The sequence below is a fragment of the Mandrillus leucophaeus genome, unplaced genomic scaffold (genome assembly GCF_000951045.1).
Source record: "Mandrillus leucophaeus isolate KB7577 unplaced genomic scaffold, Mleu.le_1.0 Scaffold899, whole genome shotgun sequence".
In the NCBI taxonomy this organism is placed as follows: domain Eukaryota; kingdom Metazoa; phylum Chordata; class Mammalia; order Primates; family Cercopithecidae; genus Mandrillus; species Mandrillus leucophaeus.
Genome location: NW_012109796.1, coordinates 287,564 through 309,692, shown reverse-complemented (window position 1 = coordinate 309,692; position 22,129 = coordinate 287,564). Strand labels below are relative to the sequence as shown.

The window sequence follows — 22,129 nt, the reverse complement described above, 5'->3', positions numbered from 1 at the left end:
GTGGTGAAGGGAGACGGCAGAGCCATGGGGCGGAGGAGGGAGAAGCCGGGATTGGAACTTGACTGTCACTCATCAGCTGAGGACATGGAATGAGCAACTCAGGCTCCGTGCCTCAGTTTCCTCACTGAGAATGGCGCTCATAGGTGTGAGGATTAGAAAAAATTAAGACGTATAAGGGGGTAGCTGGTAGTTGGCATGTGGATCACAATCACAGTTAAACATTAGGAAACAGGTCTGCAGATGCCACGCACGTCCCCCAGAGCCACCCAGGAGCCAGGACTGGTGCTACAGCCCCTGACAGCTGGACGAGGGCTCTTCCGACAGCATCCACCACTTCCCAAAGAGCAGCGAGCCTCATCATGGGTCACCCACCCATGCGGACTGAGTGCACCGGGCCGAGCCGCGGGGGGCTGACCTGTGGTTGGGAAGTGGCAGGAGACAGAGCCTGCGGTTGGGCGCACTCAACTTGTTCCAAACTGAGGGCTGCCAGTTCCTGTGCCTGTAGTTTATTTTTAGTCAGGTTATGTGACAGAGTGAAAAGGGTCTGACAGGAAGGAATGCTTTTTCTTCCCTCTTGTTTGAAGCCAGGTTCACAATGTGTATAATTTTAAATGTAACAACCTAAGTTTCAAAATATGCAAAATTTCAGTCAAAATATTCTCCCCAGCATAAGCTCCAGCACTTCAATGATGGCTCCTGTTCCCGCTAAGGCAAAATAAAGAACCCGCATCTTATTGGGGTGACTGATACACTAACTGCCTACAGAGGCGGTGCGGGCTGCAGGAGCATCTTCCAGACACCAGCACTCAGGCAGTGTGCCCATGCTCCCAGGCTGCCATCCACTCAAAAGTGCAAAAGCCTGTACCCATGAACGCAGCCTACACAATAGGCAGACACCCACACACCACCGGGGCCACTTCCACAGCTCCTCAAGACCTGTCCCTTCATGGACAAACACCGTGGGTCTGGGGTGGAGGAAGGCAACCACTAGGGTGTACACTGCGCCACTGAGTAGGAACAGGAGAGCCCATGTGGTGGAAGAGGATGCACGTCTTGGAGATGGGGCCTATGCGCCTTCAGTTATCATCACCACCTTTCCTGGCTATTTCATCACGTTAGCCAATGTCCTTTCAACCCGGGATACAAAGCCAGCAGTCCACACACTCAGAGGTTCCGGTGGTCAGCAAGCAGGCAGAGGGTGGCATTTTCCAGCCCAGACCTCTTCCTTAAGTGGGAGAAGCTCAGGCCAACCCTGCAGGGGTTTCACCTGCTGTCACAACAGCCACCTCAACAAAACCCATTTATCCCTTGGCCAGCTCCCTGTCTCCTGGTCCTTTGTTCCAAGGCCCAGTGCTGAAAAGGCGAAGTACAGATGGGAAGATGAACTACTCTAAACCCAAACATGCGATGGGCGCTCAATTTCTCCCTCCGCCAAGCTGCAATGCTCCCAGGAACCTGCCAAGTTTCTCGCCCTCCTTCCCCTCCAAATACCCGCACCCCTCTCCAATGGCCTTCCTGAGCATCCACCATAGTAATCCTGTAGTTACCAAGCAACAGATCAGTTTATCTAACCACAGGGAACTCCCTTGTAGTGAAGGCTGAATAAACCCCTCCCCAGTTACCAGGCTGGATTACTCAGCATGACAGGCAGATGTCACTTGCACCGCCAATAAGGTGAAATCACAGCCTAATTAGAAAATCAATACACCCTGTTACAATGACCACTGGAGAAGAGATCGCAGGGCCTTCTCCCAACTTCATCATTAAATTCTCAGAATGAGCTTCCTGGGTAAAAAGCCATTCGAATTCAGGCTTTTGTTAATGGCATTCTGTTATAGGACAGAAGTTTAAATTTTATTTATGTACTGTTAAGTATCAATAGTTTCTTCCAAGTTTTATGGCTTTAGGGTCATGTTTTGAAAAGTCTTCATCCCAGGATTTCAAAAATATTGAAGTATTTTTTCATCTAGCTTGCTACTGCTTTAATTCCATCTAAGTTTTATTTTGATTAATAGAGAAATGAACTGTTTCTTCCTAAGAGTTATCCAGTTATCCACAACGGTCACTGAACAATCCATCTTTTCCCCAAGGTTTTGAAAGGCTCCTTTCGAGCACTTCCTGCAGGCTCTGTTTGAAGAGCAGTGATGACCACAATGGCGTCCTGAATGGGCTCTACAAATAGATGAAAACATTTAATCAAATACCAATTACATGGGCTGTTAATGGATTTAAATATAAAACAGGTCAAATCAAAGTCATTCAAATGACTACATGAAGTAGGCATTTAACTCACTCACTTTTCCAACCACCACCTGAAACAGGTACTACTAGTATCCCCACTTCCTGGTAAGGAAACTGAGGCACAGAGGGATTAGGTCATTTGTCCAGGGCCACAAACCAGTAATGCAAGAATGTGAACTCAGGAAATCTGACCTCACAGAGTTGAACCATAGCAGTCTGCCACCATGCTACAGTTTTCAAAACAAGGGGCAAATTCCTGGCGTAAAATGTTTTTAATATACATAAATCTGTATGTCTATATGTATATGTGCAAAGTCTGAAGGATAAAGGAAATGTATCAGGGTGAACCTGAATGTGGGCTTATGGGTGATTGTTGAGCTTTTCCCTAGGTCCTGTAGTTTTACAATGAGCATGCATTATTTTTATAACTAGAAAATAACAGTATATTCACTCTAAGGGGAAACAAAAGCAAACGGTAGAATTTTGTCCAATAGTGAAAGGCCAGAGTATTTTAATTTCTACTAATCAGAAACCTCTCTGCCTTTTGCCTTTGAGCTGGTTTGATTCTGCGAGGCTGTAGTACAACTAAAACACAGACAGACAGACAGAGGGGGCTTCTTCAGACAGACTGAGGACTGATGAAGCACACTCCTCTGATCTGATGTTCCAGGGCCACGGCTAGGCGCTGAAAGTCTCTGCTGAGGACACAAATCCCCCAGGTGGGAAGAAAAGCCTGGGCTCTCAGTGAACGCAGGAGACAGCGATGATTTCGGGTGGCCCGGGGCTGACTGAGTCCCTACATTTGTGACTGACTCCATGGATGACAAAAAGGTGGCCATGCTCTGGGTAGGGTTTTGGTGGCTCTCAGGTCACAGTGAGAGTAACAGGCAACTCCAGGGGAATGTGACAAGCGGGCCCTCTGTATGCTTGTACACAGAGGAGCTGAGGTAAAGAATAAGCTGGTGTGAGATGCCATGATAACTTCACCTTGGCGTGGACCGGCCCAGGGAGGACGCTACCCTACCTTTTATGGTCAGTGAGGAAAAGGAACTGTATCAAGACTCTCGGAACCTCCGGGTTCTGTTCTGGTACACTGGCAGACCAGCTGTTTCAGGGGTGCCTTCTTTGTGATTTCTTAGGATCCAACCAAGTCTAGCTTTTGTAAAACTACCGGAGCCCCAGCAGACGCTCAGCTCCGGTTGAGTCCTGCTGTGGCAGTGAGAATCATGGGAACCACAGCAGCATTCTTGGGAGGGGTTCTGTGGACGCAGAGGCTGGTGAAAAGTGGACTTCAGCTTCGTGCCAATGATCAAGATCTAGTGAAGCTCAGAACTCTGAGCCCTGGGCCAAGGACAGGCACAGTGGCAGGCAGCGCAGACCACAGGCGACCGAGAAAAACCGTGGATGGCCTGGCGCACTTGCTGCCTGGAGGCCACGCACACAATGGGAAAAAGGGGAGATCATATTTAGGTACAGCTGATGTCTGAAAATGAAGGGCCTAACCAGAGCCCCAGAAATGGATGGGAACTTTGAGATTATTTAGCCCAGGTGACCAAAACTCTTAGGAAGTTCTGTCAGAACATAAGCAGGAACTTCAGATGGCAGGTGGCAGTGCTGGGGACGGGCAGAGGACCAGAATTTGATGACCTTGGTTGGAATCCCAGTTCTGCCACTCGCCTAGCTGATGACCTTGTGGAGTCACAGCAGCTTTCTCCAAGCTTCGTTTCCCCGTACATCGGAAAGGACCTACGCACAGGCACACGGCCAGTAGGAAGGTAAACGGCCTACAGTGCGTTAGAGAGCTCAATACATTTGAATTCTCTGTGAAGTCTCATGAATTACTGTTAAGATGGAGGATACAGGGTGAACACGGCAGCAATGAGTTGTGGTTGGAACTGTTATATGATTACACACTGAAAACACTGACTGAGAGAGACCAGCTTGGGGCAGAGTCCCAGCCCCACACCCCACAGCGCAGCCCCCTGGGCCTGTCCTGTTTGACACTGTGGGCGAACTGGATGATATCATGAGGTATATCTACCACATCTGCAGGAACAGCGAATACACTGGCTGACAAAATAACAACAGTCCAGGAGACCGAAGGGATGGGCCTACGCTGGCAAGGTGAGCTTGAACTGGGACAGATGTCAGGTCTTGCCATTAGAAGGGTGGCATACATTGTCACATACGCAAATGGGCAGGGATTTAGTTGGCAAGTTTCAACCTGGAACCAGAGGTCTGGGTTCGAATCCCAGCTCTGCCCAGTGGACAGTGGTGCCATCATGGGCGGTTTCCTCCTCTGTAAAACAGGGATAACATCATGATTGCAGTGAGGGCCACAGTAGCCATCCATCATGGGGGCCAGTGCCTGGCCGCTGAGGACCCCATCAGTGGAGCCGCCATCCTTGCCATTATCATCCCCTGCACTAACAGACGTGATTGTCCCATACTTCTTGCTGGGCAATTTCCATTGTAAGTCTGGAGAATTTCACGAACCAGACTTTGAAAAGAACCTGGACAGATAGGATAGGTGGAGCCGAGTCATCCAGATGACAGGCTGCAACAGTGTGGACCAAGAAGCAGCTGGGCCCTGGTACAGCCTGAGACAGGCACACCAGAAGTAAGACCCTCTGAGCAGGGGTCCCGGCACAGCCTCATACAGCCTCATACAGGCTGTAGAACTGATTCTGGAAGTTCGGCCAAGGTACTTATTTCTCTAAGTCCTAGGTTATTCACTTATGAGATGATTAATGAGCTAACATTCTCAAGTATTCATCACACAGCCTGTTATGGAAGTACTCAGTAAATACTGACTATTGTTATTATTAACAGCATGAGAAGGAGAAAAGGGGAGGAGACAAGAGTCATCCTCAGATTTGTGGCACATTGCCATGTGAACTAAGGCCTGGTCTGATCGTTAACACCACCTTCTATGTTTGCACATCATGTACACACAGCATTTGAATCTCACAGAGGCCAAACAGTGGAAATAAGACCAAAGGGTGGAAAATGAAAGTCGTGAATTCTGGTTCATTCTCAGAAGCTCTAATGGCAAGCCAGGTCCATGAATGGACAGCCCTGGGGGCTGCAAGGCACTGGGACGCCAGGGATGCTGAAGCAGAGGCCACACTAACCATGAGAGGTGCAATGGGACCCACGGGACCAGACTGGGCCAGGCTGGGCAGACTCAGGGAAGACTACGTAGTTTCCATCTTTTTATTTACAGATCAAAGAGAGGAAGTGAGACAGGGCAGAGGAACCGCTGTTTATCAAACACCCACTCTGAGATCAGCCCTGAGCTAAGGCTGCACATTCCTTACCGTTCCCCACACCCTACACCCTACACGACAACCCGACAGCACCTCCATTTTACAGCTAAGCTGTTGCTGAGTGCTATGGTTGGGATCAAACTCAGGAATGTGGGCTTCAAAACCCACGCTCCTAGCACTGTACCGTTCTGCTTCCAGACCTAGAGGAAACTGGAAAAAAAGTCAGATCCAAATCTTGCTTATGATCGTCTCTTCTCAAAGTTGTTCCAATGATTTTCCCAAAGAGTAGAAAACATCTACGACCCACTTTTGGAAGTCTGGCCAAGGTACTCAACTCTCTAAGTCCCAGTTTATTCACTTACAAAAGGATTAATAAGCTAATGTACTAAAGCATTCATCACACTGCCCATTACGAAGATATTCTGACCGTTTCAAACCAAATTCTTCCATACACACAACCAAAACATCTCCTACTTTAAGGCCATTTCTTTGGTTACATGAGTAGTTATCTCCTTGGGTTCATATACTTGCTGTTTCGCCCAATACGGATTCTATAAACCAGCAGCTTCCAGACGGGGCAGGTGAGAAAGTGGACACAGCCCTTGGCTGAGAGTTTGGGCTTCAGGGTCTCTCAGACTCAGAATCATATGACCAGGCTCCGAGTTCTACACTGGCCACTGAGGATCCTGCCTTGGTCACAGGGTCTGGGTGAGGCCTCAATGAGATAATGTGCATGGAGGACTCAGCTCGGCAGAGAACACACATAAGCCCTCAAAAGAGATGCTGCCACCACCGCCGCGAGCACTTAAAACTGACATGCACAAAGTGTCACATGCTGTCGCTCTGGGATGCTGGTTCTCAACTGTATCCCTCATTTTGACTATTAAGTAGTTAACGAATTACTCTACATTTTGGACTGTAGCTGTAACACGGGGACCAACATGGAGATATTTGAAAAAGACCTGAAGTCATTTCGTATAGGTTATAACACGATGGAAAGGTTCTGACATCATTAAGAAGAGGGTGGAGGGGCCCCGGATATACACCTTCCTCTTGCAGGGAGCAGCTTAATGAAAGCAGCGTTAGATTATAAGAGGAGAGTAGGTAGTCGGCTGTAATACAGGAGGGGTTTGGGACGACTAAAACTACCCTGTGTGCAGCAAGGGGAGACCTGGGGGACTGTCATGTTCTTTCTTGATCTCTCACATGATATGAACTAGAAGAGCTCTGAGCGAGGACGAGCTAATGAAGAGCTGGTACTCTCCTGTTGCACGCAGCCGCATCTGGCATCTAGCAGTTCGTGCTAGGCCAGCCACATCTTCTAATTCCAGTGCTTGGGCAGCTCCAGCAGCGGATGTGCCCGTCTCCAGCATCGTCCCGGGAGAGGCTGGCTGGGTTCCTGTTCTTTGTTGTCAGCCCTGACTGCATGACTGAAAGCATGCCCTGTGGTTCCTGCTGTCTGCAGGTGACCCAGGTGTGGAGGAAGCTCAGGGTCACCGTGAAATCCTCTAATCGCCTCATTAGCAGGGTGGGGAGGAGGGTGGGTTTGTTCCACGAGGAGGCAGAATGCTGGTAATTGCATGGTGTCAGATAGAAAAAAATCATGGTGGAAGCAAAAGGCCAAATGTAGAAAGCTGCGTGTGCACAGCTGTAATTAAACCAGAGCCCGAAAAGTAAGGCCCACAGTACCCGACCATAGAAAGAAGGTAAAGCAGTGGAAACTGGCTTTGCATGGGGTGTGCTGAGAGGGGAAGGGCAGACCCCCTGCTGGAGCGTGTGCCCACACCGTGCAACCCATTTGGAGTTGCCTGTGAACACGACGTGCGTGAACTCTATAACCAACAGATGGATTCATCTGACAAACGGTCCCTGAGTGACTACAGGCCGGTGTTCCCCACTCAGAAGAAACGCAGTTGCCTTCCACAGTAGTGCTCTGATCCCTTGCTCCACGCTGAATGAGAGTTTATTCTTAAGACAAATGTCCTAAAGACATGATGATCCAGCATGGACCCCAGAGGTGCCAGCCTGCCTCCCTTGACAGAGGCCACGAGAGCATGTTCTTGGCTATCATCTGTGCAGCTTGCCCATGGTCTACATAAAAAATCACTGATTAATCCTACCTCATCTTTACGGATATATTTAGCCAGCACCTCACTGCCCTGCCATGTGAAGGAGAACATTTCATCATCTGCCCTGAGGACCACATTTCTTTCAAGTTCCCAGGGACTGTCCCTGGGTCAAGTTCACGGTCACTTCTATCTCACCCTTCATAATTTTAGATTTTACGGAACCACGGTCTCCTGGGTTGGAGCCTGGGCAGAGCATTTTCATACAATTCCCCAGCAGATTTCCAGAGCACATTCTGTTTCCCCATATACTGCCACATCTGTCCTCATGGCTACTTCTGGTGGTCCTAACTGTTTTGCTCTGGTCTTCCAGCAAGGCCTAGTGACCTCTCTCTGCCTGGATGCCTGCTCTGGCCTTGTCCAGGCGGGGTGGAGGCCCTACTCCTGAGCCCATTCATCTCTGCACTGTGGGCTGATCCCAGGCCTCCTTCACTGGGAACAGAACCAGCGGCTTGGCCACAAGGGGCATCGGTAGGGGGAATGCTGTCCTTCCTGAGGATGCCTTTATGTTGAGGAAGGAGATCCCAACTCCAGGCCTGCTCTCTTAGGACAGAATGACCGACGAGCGGCCCATGGAGTTCTGAAAGACGACTTTCCCACCAGGCAGGGTTTGCTGTTTTCCAAATTCACTACACAATAAAGAGGGATTTACCTTCTTTTCATGTCAGAACAATTCCTTCTTCTTTTCTTTTCCTTTTTGCACTTCCTCTCAGAATTATAGGGCATTTTGGTTTCTACTCATCTATTACAAAAAATTTACTGAGCACCTACTATGTGCCAGGTTCTGTGATAGGTGCTGGGCACTCAGGTTGAACATCTCAAATCTGAAAACCGATATGCTCCAAAATCCAAAGCTTTCTGAGCACCGGCATGATGCATGATGCATGACACTAAAAGGAAATGCTCACTGCAGCACTGTAGATTTCAGGGTCTGGGTGCTCAAAAAACCTGTACAACGCAAACACTACAAAATCTGAAAACACTGAAACCTGACATACTTCTGGTCCCCAAGCATTCTGGATGAGAAATACCCAACCTGTATGATGAGCAAAAACCAGGCGGGGTCTGTTCTCTAAGCTACACTTTCGAGGAGGGGCAGACGCCGACCACACATACAAATAACACCATCAGCAGATGTAAAGCTGCCACCACGACAGACCAGGGTCAGGGCACAGAGGCGTGAGGGTGTCTGCTTGGCTGGGGAGGGCACCGCAGGGAGGGGAGAGGTCCAGGCCCAGGATATGTTCAGGCAAAGGCTCTGAGGAAAGGATAAGAAACAGGGGTGTTGGATGAGGCTGAACAGTCAGCAAAGGCTGGGGCCTTTGTGAGGAGGGGGGTTTGTTGTGGCTTGCTCTAATCACAGCCTAACAGGATGCCACTGAAAGGTGCTAAGCCAGGGCAAGACGGGGTGAGGGCTGTGGAGGTGCTGGCTGGCTGAGGCACCGTGGCCACAGGCAGACTCGGTGGGAGACTTTCAGAGGTTCAGATGGAGTGCCGGGGGGCGCTGAGGGCTGCTATTTATAAAGACAGCGTTTGGGAAGTGGAGGGAAGAGACCGGTTTAAGGAGGCCGGAGGGATCAACAGTATTGGACGCGGCTGAGACGGAGTAGATGAGCACTGACTCAGGTGCAGTGGATTTACACGGAGAAATCCTCATGTCTCCAAGCGTGGTTTCGTCCAGCCTCTCATCTCATGTTTGGCCAATCTGTCTTTTTACAGAATGCTAACTGGCTCAATGAAATCGAGAAAGTTTTCACAGTGGGCAAGATTCCAGGTTTGCCTTCAGCTAATTAAGTGATATTAGGGAGGTTGTAAATGCCACATAAAAATTGGCAGGCAAGCTGCTCTAATGATGAGAATATTGCTTTACAGGGAGATGCAGCTGCAGCTTCTTAATGCTCGTCTTTGAGGGACCCGGTTCCACGTTTTCAAGGTTGTTCCTGATAAGAAAAGTTCCAGGGTGCTACAAGGCACTTTTCTTATTCTCGGTTCCACGGGTATTTGCGACAATGGTGGGGGCTGGGGGAAGCAGCAACGCGATAATATGGTCGCTGTGATGATCCACCGGGTGCTCCCGCTTATTCCCGTGCTGCACACCACGCTGTTTCCAGGCATCCTCTGGCTTGACCCCCACGATGAAAGGGCGACTTGGGTACCTCCCCTTTGAGGCCAGAGAACCCAGGCACAGAGACGCTGAGTGACTTGTCCAGAGGCACACAGACTGCAAGTGGCCCAGCCAGGATTCAATCCCGGTGTCTGTGTGATTCAAACCCAGATGTCATCACTGTGATTCTCCCAGAGTCGGCATGTAAGAAACCAGAGAGGGGCAAGGGAGAGGGCTAACGGGGGTACGGACTCCTCAAGCCAGAGCTCTATTCCACACAGTTAGCTCTTCCCAGGTATTAGACAACCGCTGAATGAGCAAGGGTGAGAATCAGAGAACAACACAGCACAGGCCTTCCAAGATGAAAAACGGCCCAAACCAGAGCTTTGCAAAATTTCAAATTGGAAGCATTTGTGATAATTCAGACAGGAAAAATCTGTGAACCTGTCCTATCTATGAAGAAGGGGTGACTGGTGTGTATGATTTCCACGAGGATGTTTATTTTAGAAAATAAATGACTTCTAGAACTTCTGAAGTGTGGGAGATTAAGGAAATCCTCTGCAGGGCCTGGCACACAAGCCACAGGGTGCGCTGGTTCTGGTCCCACTTTCCCTCTTCCTAATGATCAGGGCCTGCTGAGCACTGACTTAGCACGCCCAGATCTACCAGGTACTAAGGGGTAGGAGGGCCCCAGTTAAACTCTATACCCTATTTGATAAAATTAGGAGCTACCAGGTAACATTTGGGCTAGGCTGACTTGAGAAAATTTATGCAAATAAAACTACTTTCCAACCATTCAAACTGCTGTTTGTCTAGTAATTTTAAAGAGGAAGCTGGGAATAGGGGGACAAAATTATTGCACTACTGATAATGAAGATGTCCCAGACGTTTCTAAGCTCTAAGAACATTAGAAAGGCAGGTGGCAGAAGTAAGGGGTAAAACCAGTCTTAGGTACTGTAAACCGAATCGTCTGGGCAAAAACTAGTACGTAAGCACAGCATATAATTCACATAAAACAGGGTGGTTTAAAAACAGCAGACTCACTCTTTCATACTGTCACAGTATCACCGAGACCTTTAAACATTTTTAAAATTTGTTTTTATTTTTTAGAGATGGTGTCTCACTGTCACCCATGCTGGAGAACAGTGGTACAGTGACCACAGTTCGCTGCAGCCTTGACCTCCTGGGCTTGGCCTCCCAAAGCACTAGGATTACAGGTGTGAGCCACGGTGCCCAGCCTAACACTAAGAACTTAAGGCACATCGTTTCTATAGCATTGAGCCATTTTCCGCAGAGTGGCGGCGAAATGAGAGAGAATCATGGCCCTTTTGAGCGTGCCTGCCTGCTCACTGTTCCTGACATGTTCTGCTCGTGTGACGACCTAGACAGACAGACAGACAGACACCTGGCAAAGAACACAATTCTGCCTCTCCCAGCAGAGAGAGCTGAGTCTCAGTATCTCTTGGAAAGATGGAGATTTTGGAAGGATATGTTACCTTTGCTACTCAGGAACTGCTGAATCTACTATAGCTTCAAAATAAGAACTGCATTTCACGGAAGGAAAAATGCTGTTTTCGTGACGGATGTTGCTAAGGGGGCCACTCAATATTTTACCGATAGCACCAACTATCTGTGTACACGTCTATGTCAGTGTTTGGGGTGGGGGCTGTTCTGACAGGTTTGCGTGTAGGTGTCAGAAGAGTTTTTGTGACTATGACTGTATTTCTGTGTGTAGGGGAAGATATTTACTGTTCCCTTTCAGAACCGAGCGCTGGAGAAGTCGACAGGAACCTAGTTATTAAGATCTCATTTGGGGCCATGAACTATTTATTTTCCTTTTCTGAAAAGTGGTCGAGTGAAGGACTAAAGGCAATAAGAGACGAAGGGTCCCTCTCCCATCGCACGGACCAGCCGAACAGCCTCCTCTCTAACCTGCTCCCGATCCCCATTCTAACAGCCGCCTGAGCTCCCGCTTGGCATATGACAGGTGAGACAGGCTTCTGTTAGTCTGATGGATTTGGTTTGCAGATATCACAGGTTTGCACATAATATATAATTATTCTAGGCAGTAAACACCGTAAAATGGAATGCAGAATAGTTTAGAGAATTTAGTGCCATTATTTTCTTCAGCCATACAAAACATAAGGAACCCATTCTCTTTCTTGACAGATGGATTTCAGAGGAGACGTTTCAGCTCAGAACAATAATTGTGACCACAGCATAACTCTCACACTTTGTGGGGTTTAATGGACTTTTCTTTCCAGTCCTCAAAAAGCAGCAACTGGCATTTGCTCAAACCCTGACTGAGGTGTGGAAAATCTGTCAAGTTTTCTCTGCCGCTTACCCTGACCACAATTATACGGTCCATGTGCAGATTAGCTGCAAAGTCATTCCTCCTCCAGGAGTGACAAGATTTCCCCAAATAAAAAAAAAAAGGTATCTACTGTATCCTCGAGTGCCCGTCTGCCTTCGAAAGGCAGGGGTGGGGGGAGGATCTAAGGAGTGTGAAGAGAAATGCCTTCAAAAGAAGGGCATAACAACGGAAAAAGTAGCTGTAACAGAGTGGGGACATGGCAAGAACAGAGAGAGGCATTGTCACGGGCGGAGTAATCCTGTGACACACTGCTGTCACTCACCGCCCGGCTCCCTGCCGCGCCAGCCAGACATCAAAGGCTGCCCCATGCCATCTTACATGCTCTTTATCGGCTAATCAGCCCATTCTTCCCTAAATAAAGCCCTGTTAAATCCCCTGCTCACAGGGGTATCGTGGTCTTGGTGCCCATCTGCTAGCGAGGGTCAGCTGGGGCAGGAGGCGGCGGGCTGCTCTCTCCCTAGCGGCTTCTCAAGGTAAGGACAATGCTGCCTCCAACTCCCCCGCCCACAGGCCTCCTCTCTGCTTTCCAGGAGCTGGGCCGGTCTGAGGAGCTGCTATCTGGATTAACACTTGCTAATGAAATCTCCAGTCATAAAGGCACATCATCTGCTAACTATGAAATCTTGGGATTGAATTTATTTTCGGGGAAGAGGAATAAACAAAGATGTGTTTCCTTTTTTTTTTTTTTTTTTTGAGACAGTGTCTTACTCTGTCGCCCAGGCTGGAGTGCAGTGGTGCGGCTCACTGCAACCTCTGCTGTCCAGGTTCAAGCGATTCTCCTGCCTCAGCCTCCCGAGTAGCTGGAATTACAGGTGCCTGTCACCACGCCCGGCTGATTTTTGTAGTTTTGGTAGAGATGGGGTTTCACCATCTTGGCCAGGCTGGTCTTGGACTCCTGACCTCGTGATCCACTGCGCCTGGCCAGATGTGTGTTTCTTAACAGTAATTATTTGGCAGGTCTCTTCCCCCGCCCTCAAAGTATCACCATTGCCGAGACGGTGACAAAATGGTCAGGCTTCTGATGAGGCTACTCTTAGTCACTAGCTGTGAAGCCTCATGGTTTCACCCCACACTCAAAGTTAACATGCATGGGTGCCGGGGACAGCAGATCCTAAGACAGGAACCCAGTTCCCGGGCCCTGCAGCCTAGACTCCTGGCCCAGTCAAGAGCGCCTGGGAGTAGAGCGGAGGCATCTTGGCCCTCTGGGAGGACAGCCCGGCTCTAGCACAGGATGAGCAGAAACACCTCTGGGCTGCAGCCCTGCTCTGCACCCCTGAACCTCAAAACGGCCTAGAAGGAACCAGAGAAGGACACGTCCACGCTCATCTAGGCACTGCAGTACAGCAGCACATGGAAACTGTTTGTTTTTCCTCAAAGAATGACTGGAGCATTGTCTTATGTGAGACTATTAGTATCAGAAAAGAATCAAGCATCTTAAAAATTCCAAAACTGGGAACAGAATTAGGCAACATTCTATCCATTCCAATGATACTTGGAGGTACGAAGTCCCCCAGAGAGGTCAAGTTGGATGTCCCCGAATATGCTTTTTAGCTTGTAAGGATCTTCATCTGTAGGGCCTTGTATGGTTCAAAAGGCATATTCACAAGTCACCTCATCTTTTTTTTCTTCTTCTGTAGAGACAGGGTCTCACTATGTTGCCCGGGCTAGTTTCTAACTCCTGACCGCAAGCAATCTGCCTGCCTGGGCCTCCCAACGAGCTAGGATTACAGGAATCACCTGATTTTGATTCTCAAGACAATCTTGTGAAGTAACTAAAAATATGGATTTTCTTCTCCATATAGTGTAGTTGAGATCGAGGCTCTGAGACGTTAAGAAAAGGCATGGCCCCAAACTCACATCACAACAGAGCTGACTTCAATCCAAGTTCCCTGATTGCAAGACCAATGGTCACTTTCCTCCACTGGGTGGTCCCTCTGTCTTTGCCGTGACAGGCTAGAGAAACGGGGCCCTGACAAAGTTGATGGAATACTCGACACTTCCTGGTGAACAGGCAAGCCAGACATCGTGTGGGAACAGGCAGTGCACAGTGGTCCTTCCTGCAGATTCCCCGAGTCAGTGGGGGAGCCTGTGGCGTTTGTAAATTAACGTGGAAAAGGGAGGATAAACAATGGAACTAACCATCCAGAACATTCTGGGATTGAACCTGGAAATCAGGGCAGGTGAGAAAAAAGTCTCTGTGCCCCAAACATTTGTTCGACGGACCCTTCCCACATAAACAATGAGACCATCCACCCCAAAGTTCTGACATGAGTAGCTCACAGGGCCTCAAGCACTCTCGCTCCTGTGAGGGGCTGAGGCTGGTACTAAAAGAACACGTCTTTGAGAAGAGGAAGAAAGCCTTTTACAAATGTAGCGTGCTGAGGGAAATCATCTCAGCACCGTGCAGACTCAGAGCCCAGCCTCGAACAGGGCAATACCCCTTCCTCTCCCCAGGACCTCTGGACAGTCCTGAACACGCTCTTTGTGGGAGGAAAGGGGAAGGGCTCACCGCGCTTGCCTTGATGAGTGCTTACCACTGGAGGTGCAACTCAGCAGTAAGGAGCCCAGCGCTGACCCCAACGCCAGCCTGTTAAGGATCTGGGCTTCGGCAGCTCCTGGAATCTGAGGCTTGGGCACTGGGCCCTTCCATCTTACTGGAACAAAGTCTGCTCCTAGGGCTCGTCACACAGAACACACCAGAATGTGTCATACACATCTCGGATGCTTGCCAGGGCAGAGCGCAGCACAGCTAAAGCTCCGACTACAGCGAGTCCTATGAACCCCACCACATTTGGGCCCAAAAGGAGGCACCCCTGAATTTCGGCAAGATGAGGGGCTTTCTTCTCATTCCAAGTGCTTGTTTACTGGGAGAAGGGCAGGTATGAGTGAGAAGAGAGTTGCGGTGAGCATGGCAGCTAGCACTTCACCTCACTGGTGCTCATGTGAACGGAGCTCTCTAGCCCCGTCACGGGACGAATTCAGCTCATCTTACCTTTTTAGGTGTGCTTTCCTTTTCTTTCTAGTCAAGGCACTAAGATTCCTGGGGGCATCTCTCAGCCCGAAGCTCTTCGCCACATGCCCAAGGTGGAGGGATCGGACATGGAAGATGTGCTTCAGTTCCCTGGGGTAGGTGGCATAGGCTTGGATGAAGGACTGCAGAGCTGAAAGAAAAGAAAAGGGAGTGGGGAGGGAGGCTGTCAGGACTGGGGTCTCCAAGCTCCAAAGTGCCTGGCCTAATGGTTATCTTCTGTACTTTATCTTGCCAGGCAACGAAACATGACAATTACAACATATACAAACAACTAAAATCTAGACTTCTGTGTATTTCTTCAATTCCTAAACAACAAAAAGAAAAAAACTACAGGGGACCACAATTATTACTTGAATATGCCCAGTAAAATTTCAGATTTGACCACAGAGCTTCTAACAATCCAACAGGGTGAGGCCCAGCACAGTACCTGGTACTGGCCGGCAGTTGGTAGATGTCTGTTGTGTAAACGAGTGAAAAGAGAGAATGGGTGAAGAAACTAAGAAATGATCAACACAGGACATCGCTTTCTTATGAAAATGAGAAAATCATTAGACATTTACATTAACACATTTTTCCTAATTAAATTTTACTTACTTTTGAATAGTTAATGCATGCTAGTGTGTCACAAAATTCACAAAGTTCAAAAGGCTTCATTATGACTGTCATGTTTACTATGAATGAATGACATTACCACCAATGCCCCCTTCACCACAAGCCCCACCTCCAGCTCCCCTATCCATAGGCAATCCCTGATACCAGCTTTTCTGTGTACTTATGGGACTTTTTAAATTTAAAATTTGTTTAAGAGGCGGGGTCTCACTGTGTTGTCCAGACTGCAGCACAGTGACGTGATCATAGCTCACTGTAGCCTCAAACTCCTGGGTTCAAGTAATCCTCGTGCCTCAGCCTCCTGAGTAGCTGGGACTACAGGCTAATTTTTAAATTTTTATTTTTGTAGAGACAGGGTTTCACTATGTTGCCCAGGTTGGTCTTGAACTCCTGATCTCAAGTGGTCCTCCCGCCTCAGCCTCTCAAAGTGCTTGGGATTACAAGTGTGAGCCATCTCACCCAGCCTTCCTCATGGGATTTTAAAACCAAGTTCGTTCTAAAAGTATCCAGGATTAACCAATACAGTGCTTCTTACTCAAAGAATGTGTAAAAAAGGGAATGAAAAAAAAATTTTAAAGGAGAAAGAAAATTATTAAGTCTCTAAAATAGTCCCTTGAGGACTGACAACAATTTAGGGATGTTTATCAAACATTCTGTCAGGAAAGTTTCAGTCCCATTTTAAAATTAAGAAAAGCGGCCAGGTGCGGTGGCTCACGCCTGTAATCTCAGCACTTTGGGAGGCTGAGGTGGGTGGGTCACCTGAGGTCAGGAGTTTGAGACCAGACAGGCCAACATGGTGAAATCCTGTCTACTAAAAATGCAAAAATTAGCCGGGCCTGGTGGCAGGCGCCTGTAATTCCAGCTACTCGGGAGGCTGGGGCAGGAGAATCACTTGAACCTGGGAGGCGGAGGTTGGAGTGAGTGGAGATCGTGCCACTGCACTCCAGCCTGGGAGGGCAAGAGCTAAACTCCATCTCAAAGAAAATTAAATTACACTCAGAAAAGGGGGTCCTTGTTGTAGGTCCCACCTCCCCCAGAAAAGGGCCAGACTCATTCCCAGGAGGGTGGAGCTTTGGTCTACTTAACTAGGCATTCCCTTGAGAAAAGATTAGATTGGGTTCCCCCTTGAATATCTCTGGAAGTAACAATGAAAACCGAGTGTCCACCCACTTCTCACTCCAACAAGGAAGGAGGGGAACGTTCTGCAAAGCACTCCCCGCCATTCCTGTCACTGCTCTCTTCACCTCCAATCCTGGTTTTCCGCCAGCTGAGCCAGAGCCCAGCCGACGGTGTCTGATGGAGGCAAGCACTGAACACCAGCCTTCACTTCCTCACTCTCCTTGTTGAGCCACTGGACTGGCAAGTTTGCCCACAGCTTAAACATAATATCCCAGCAGCACCTGGAGATTGGCGTTTATGAACAGTAATAAAAAGTGTCATTTTAGCAGATCAGCTCCTGGAAGGATCCTGGGGAATCCATCAAAGCTCTATTTACTGAGTAAAGTGAACTCCTTTTCCCAATCGATGAGCAATAATAACCAAGGTAACTCCTCTGTACCCCACTCTTAAATCTGTGCTTACTCCCCTTTTTAATAACCAGGGACATTTTCAAGGAAAATCTTTAACGCTTCAAATGGTCTGTACTATCTGGAGGGTTCTGATACCACTAGACACAGAGTCCCACAGCCAAGCCCTCAGAGGGAAAGGCTCTACTGCTACGTGACCCAGGAGATTCAACCCTCTTCTCCTCAACCTCTGTCTTTCCCCAACCCTCAACACTTACTCGGGTCTAAAAAAAGACGACACTGAAACCAAGTCAAGCCGAAACCAAACCAAGAGCCTGCGCTTTTAAAACCTCAGTCAGCCAAATTCCACTCTAGGTCTCCTCATTTCCTGCCTCTCTTCTGTGTAAGCAGATGAGCCCCTGGGCTTCCACCCTGGTCACCTCTCTTCCTCTCCTTCTCTCCACCAATCCTATGAGCCGAGCGCTGAGAGCATCTGTCCCAGGAGACGTAGGTGCCCAGCTAACAGCTTTACAGGGATAATGAGTTTGCCAAGATGTGGCAGCAAGTGTTTTCTCCCCAGACAACTGGTCAGGCAGCATTTCACGCTGCATATCTTTACTAACCCTCCTTGTCCTCAAGGCTCCTGTCTCACCGGGACAGCGACAGTTGGTTGTCCTCACATACTTGCATGGACTCCCATGTTTGGATAATTCAGAGAAGCAGGAGTTTCAGATGCTGCAGCAGCTGTCTGCAGGACCTTTCAAGGAGCAGGAAGTGGCTCATGTTGGCAGTGTCTAGAATGTGCAGAAGGAACAGGGGCTGTGGGACCCACACAAGCGGAAAGTGGAGAAGTAATGAAAGTAGACATTTATTTGGGGTGATGGATGAAGCTACAGGCCACCAGAGTTCAGCACTTTGCAGTCACTGATTGCTATTTCTTGCCAACCACTTAAGGTGCCTGAATTACGGCAAATCTGTTTTCTAGTATCTCGCGTGGACACATCGTCCTTTCTCGTTCCTGGATATTTGGATCAGAAACTAGTGGTATCTTGTGATGACTCGTAAGATGAAGGAGTCAGAAATAAACAAAGCTCCAGCCTGGAAGGTGAAGATCATCTCTGCTCCTCCCAACCCCAGCCCCCACTCCCACAAGAGCACCCTTCAGTGCGGAATAAAGGCACATGGATCTTCCCACCCAACCCCTACAGTGACAACTATGGAAAGGATGTAGGCAAGGAGGTTGCCTGCTGTTCTCTTAAAGACAAAGCATTTGGTAAAGTGCCCAGCGTAGCTCTGACCCCACTGAGGGGAGAAGAATGACTTGTCATCACTGGTATGGGTTTTCTAGACTTTGAGAAGTATCCCTTCCAAACAGGTATAAATCCTACATGGAGTTTCTGGTCTGCAGGGAGACCCGAAGACGGACAGCATTAAGCCACAGGAGCAATGGTCATTTGCAGGCAGAGGACTCTAGCTTCCGAAATTTTTGTTCAGGAGTCTGGAATGCAAACTTATGTTACCACTCTTTTTACAACTTGAATCCCTAGCTAAAAGATGCAAGAAAACAGAGGAAAAAAGGGGTAACTGCTTCTGGAAACTGACAATTAAATGCTGGTTATTAACAATGACTGGGTCCGAAAATGCAAAAGGAAAACAAATACATACTTGGCCCAGATTCTAACTAGTTTTCTGCCATCAAGGCAAAAGCCAGCTGCTTTGTTAATTATTCATGAAGTGAGTTCTGAAATGGCATAAAAGGGAGGCAAGTCAATAGTGTGGAATTTGCATATGCAGATTGAAATGCAAAAGACTGTCTCCACCTATGGGGTGGAGTGGCTGTTCCTATGTTGTAAATTCAATACATTTAGGGTGGCAAATACGTGTGTACTCTCTCAAGCCTCCAAAACTTAGTCCTAAGAAACAGGAGAGAAGGAATGGTGGCAAGACTTATGTCTGAAATGGGGTGACTGAGCTCTGTAAGAGGCGGCGGTCTCCCAGGCCATCATCAATCTGGTGTGGAAATCGATTAGCAAATAAGAGACATGATACGTTTATTTCCTTCATGGTATACAAACATTGGGAAGTGACCCTGTTCCAATATTCCTTAAACAAAAGACAAGTGACTCTGCTTGTTTCATGGTATTAACAAGTTCAACGGTAATGATGGTGAGAGAAAACCCAAAACCACATCCTTTAAGAATTACTGTAACTTCTACTCCGAAGACCCAGACACCTTGAAATAGTTGTAGTCTTGCCAAAATATCTGAGGCATCACTGACACCAAAATCGAAGGTGACAGTGTGGGTTTGATTTCTTTCTTCCCATTGCAACTTTGATACCAGCCCTGGAATTCAGTGGCACAACACCTTGTTATGTACTGCACAGCCAGTTGAATTCGCCTAACTTTCATCAAAGGTCCAAACTCTGTAAAGTTACACTGTGACAAAGACCCTATTCCTCTTGAGAGACACAGCAATGCTCCTCTAGAGGTAGCAAGGTAGGAAAACCTTTGGGAATTGTTGAATTCACTTTAGGGAAATGCTAAGACAGGATATTATTAGAGAAAAGTCTAGAAGGATATATAGTGTATCTACAGTGGCAATTACTGGGACTTCATCTTTTACCTTGTGTGGTTCTGATTTTTAATGATGACAACCAAGAATTGCAATTATAATGTGCTAAAGGTATGTAAGAGGTCCTTGAAAATATTTGCTGACTAACCCATTTTTATCATCTATGTTTCCTGGTGATCACAACTGCTCCTCAGCCAGTCACCCAGCTTTTACCTTTGACCCCCACTAGTCTATTCTCACACAGCAGCCAGACGGTATCTTTCCAACCTAAGTCAGATCCCACCACACTTCTGCTCCCCCTTCATTCCGACGAAGACCCAAAGTCCTACGCGATTCTGCCTTGGTCAGCACCCCCTTTCCATCCACACTGCCTTCCTCGAGCTCTTCTGCACCGGCTCCCACTGCCCAGAAGGCCTTTCCTTTAGAGAGCCACGGGGCTCATCCCACTTCAGGTTTTTGCTCAAGTGTCACCTACACAATGAGGCTCACTCTGACCCCGTTAAAAATGCACTCTGCTATGTCACCCCCTCACCTCCCCCATCTCCTTCTACTGATTCCATAGCTCTTGTCACCTTGAAACAGACTATTTCTTATGTTTATTATGCTCTCTGTCTGCTGCCCCTGACCCCACTAACACGTTGGCTTCACAAAGCAAGGATTTTTATTTTGATCTCTCACGTATTCCAAGCACTTGGAATAGTGCCCAATTTGATAAATATTTGTCAAATGAATAGTTTTTAAAGCATTTCTATTTATAAAAAGAGAGGATGCTACAGTGTTCCGGTATTTGTAAGCCAGCCTGGCACTCTTCTCAAAATAGCAGGCAACTAACAAAAAAACCCTGTGCATCCTCCAGCATGGAGTAAGTCTCATTAGACATGGTCAGTCTCTGGCCAAGACATACCACAATAAAAAGTACCAGTGATTATAAACCCCCTTCAGCCATGCACTGCTTATTACTCAACGTGAACTGCGATGTCCACATCTAATGCATGGTGATCCCAGGAGTCAATTTATCCTACAAAGGGTCTGAATATTAAATCAGTACCTAACTCTTTTATAAATTTCCTAGGAATTGGGTTCATGGTCTATGGCTCTTCCTCAGTACTGTTCTTTCTCATTTTTCTTTGTGCCTTCAAATAGGAACTGCTTAGGTCTAATATTTCCAGCTCTGGCCTTCATCTCTAATTTCCATCTCTACAACTGTTTCTACTAACGTGTTACATCTCTTCTACCTGGTTTTCAAAGAGGAAAACGGATCCTTAAAAGATCCAAGTTGTTGGGTCAAAACTCTAGTCCTCATGTAAGCCAAGATAAAGCCTCATTTGTGCAAAACATGGGGAAGGACGAAATTAACATTTAATATCACTTTAAAGCCTTCCGTGCCTGCTTCCAAACCCTGCAGAATTATGGAGATTGAAGGCTTTGGCTGGTGAGCAGGGACCCCATGTTGGCCTCTCAACCGGTTTGGGGGTATGGGGGTGAAGGTGGGGGAGAGCACTCTGCTGGGCTACCCACTGCACAAGCACCTAGGAAATAGACCGACCTTTCTTTGCCCAGGAGACCCTCCTCTCACTGGAGTGCACGTAATCTTCAAATACCGTCTGCAAGACTGTGGCTCGCTCTCGGATTTCCTGGGGGCCAACAGCATGGGATTTCTGAGAGGGCGACGGAAGGATTAAAGGAGAGATAGAGTCAAAGTCAGGAATAATGAAGCAGTTTATAATAGATTTAATAACAGTAAAACCACACAGTAACCACCTAGGGGCCAACAAGTGTAATCCTTTCAATATTACTAGGGAAAAAAAGGGAGCTATAGAGATGTTAAAGTCAAGTAAAGATGAGGATGGCTTTATGAGAAGATCAGGTCTGTTTACTTATTTACTTACTTTTCTTCCTGACCTCTTACCATGCATGTTCAAAATCAAAGACCATTGGAGACACTTTGGAATTTTCCAAGTCCAATTCAGACATTTAAAACATCACTGAACATCAGCTGTTTCAAATGGGTCTTGGATCTCTTAGGGATCCTCACCTTTCCCTTACACACACCAGTGGAACACTGACAATTTCTCTTCATGAGCACTCCACAGTGACCTGCCTAAAATTCTGCCTTAAAAAGTTACCCCTATGCTTGAATTTCACAGCAGGCTCCCTCAGTGCCTAGAGCGGTTCAGAATTCTAGTGTTTCAGATTTATTCCTCCAGCCCATGGCCACTGTGCTGAGTTCCCAGGAATCTATTAAGGAGTGAGTGGGCTGTTCCAGGACACGACACTCAAAAACTGCCTGGATCTCT

At 47.8% G+C, this 22,129-nt stretch overlaps 1 protein-coding gene across 1 annotated transcript in view; it reads right to left on the bottom strand.

Moving 5' to 3' along the window:
• Positions 1 to 22,129, bottom strand: part of DDX31 (DEAD (Asp-Glu-Ala-Asp) box polypeptide 31) — an 80,033-nt gene that overhangs the window by 2,483 nt on the left and 55,421 nt on the right. Inside the window, 2 exon segments of the mRNA XM_011969545.1 lie at positions 15,107 to 15,275; positions 21,379 to 21,490. Of these exon segments, the coding sequence (XP_011824935.1) occupies positions 15,107 to 15,275; positions 21,379 to 21,490 (281 nt within the window).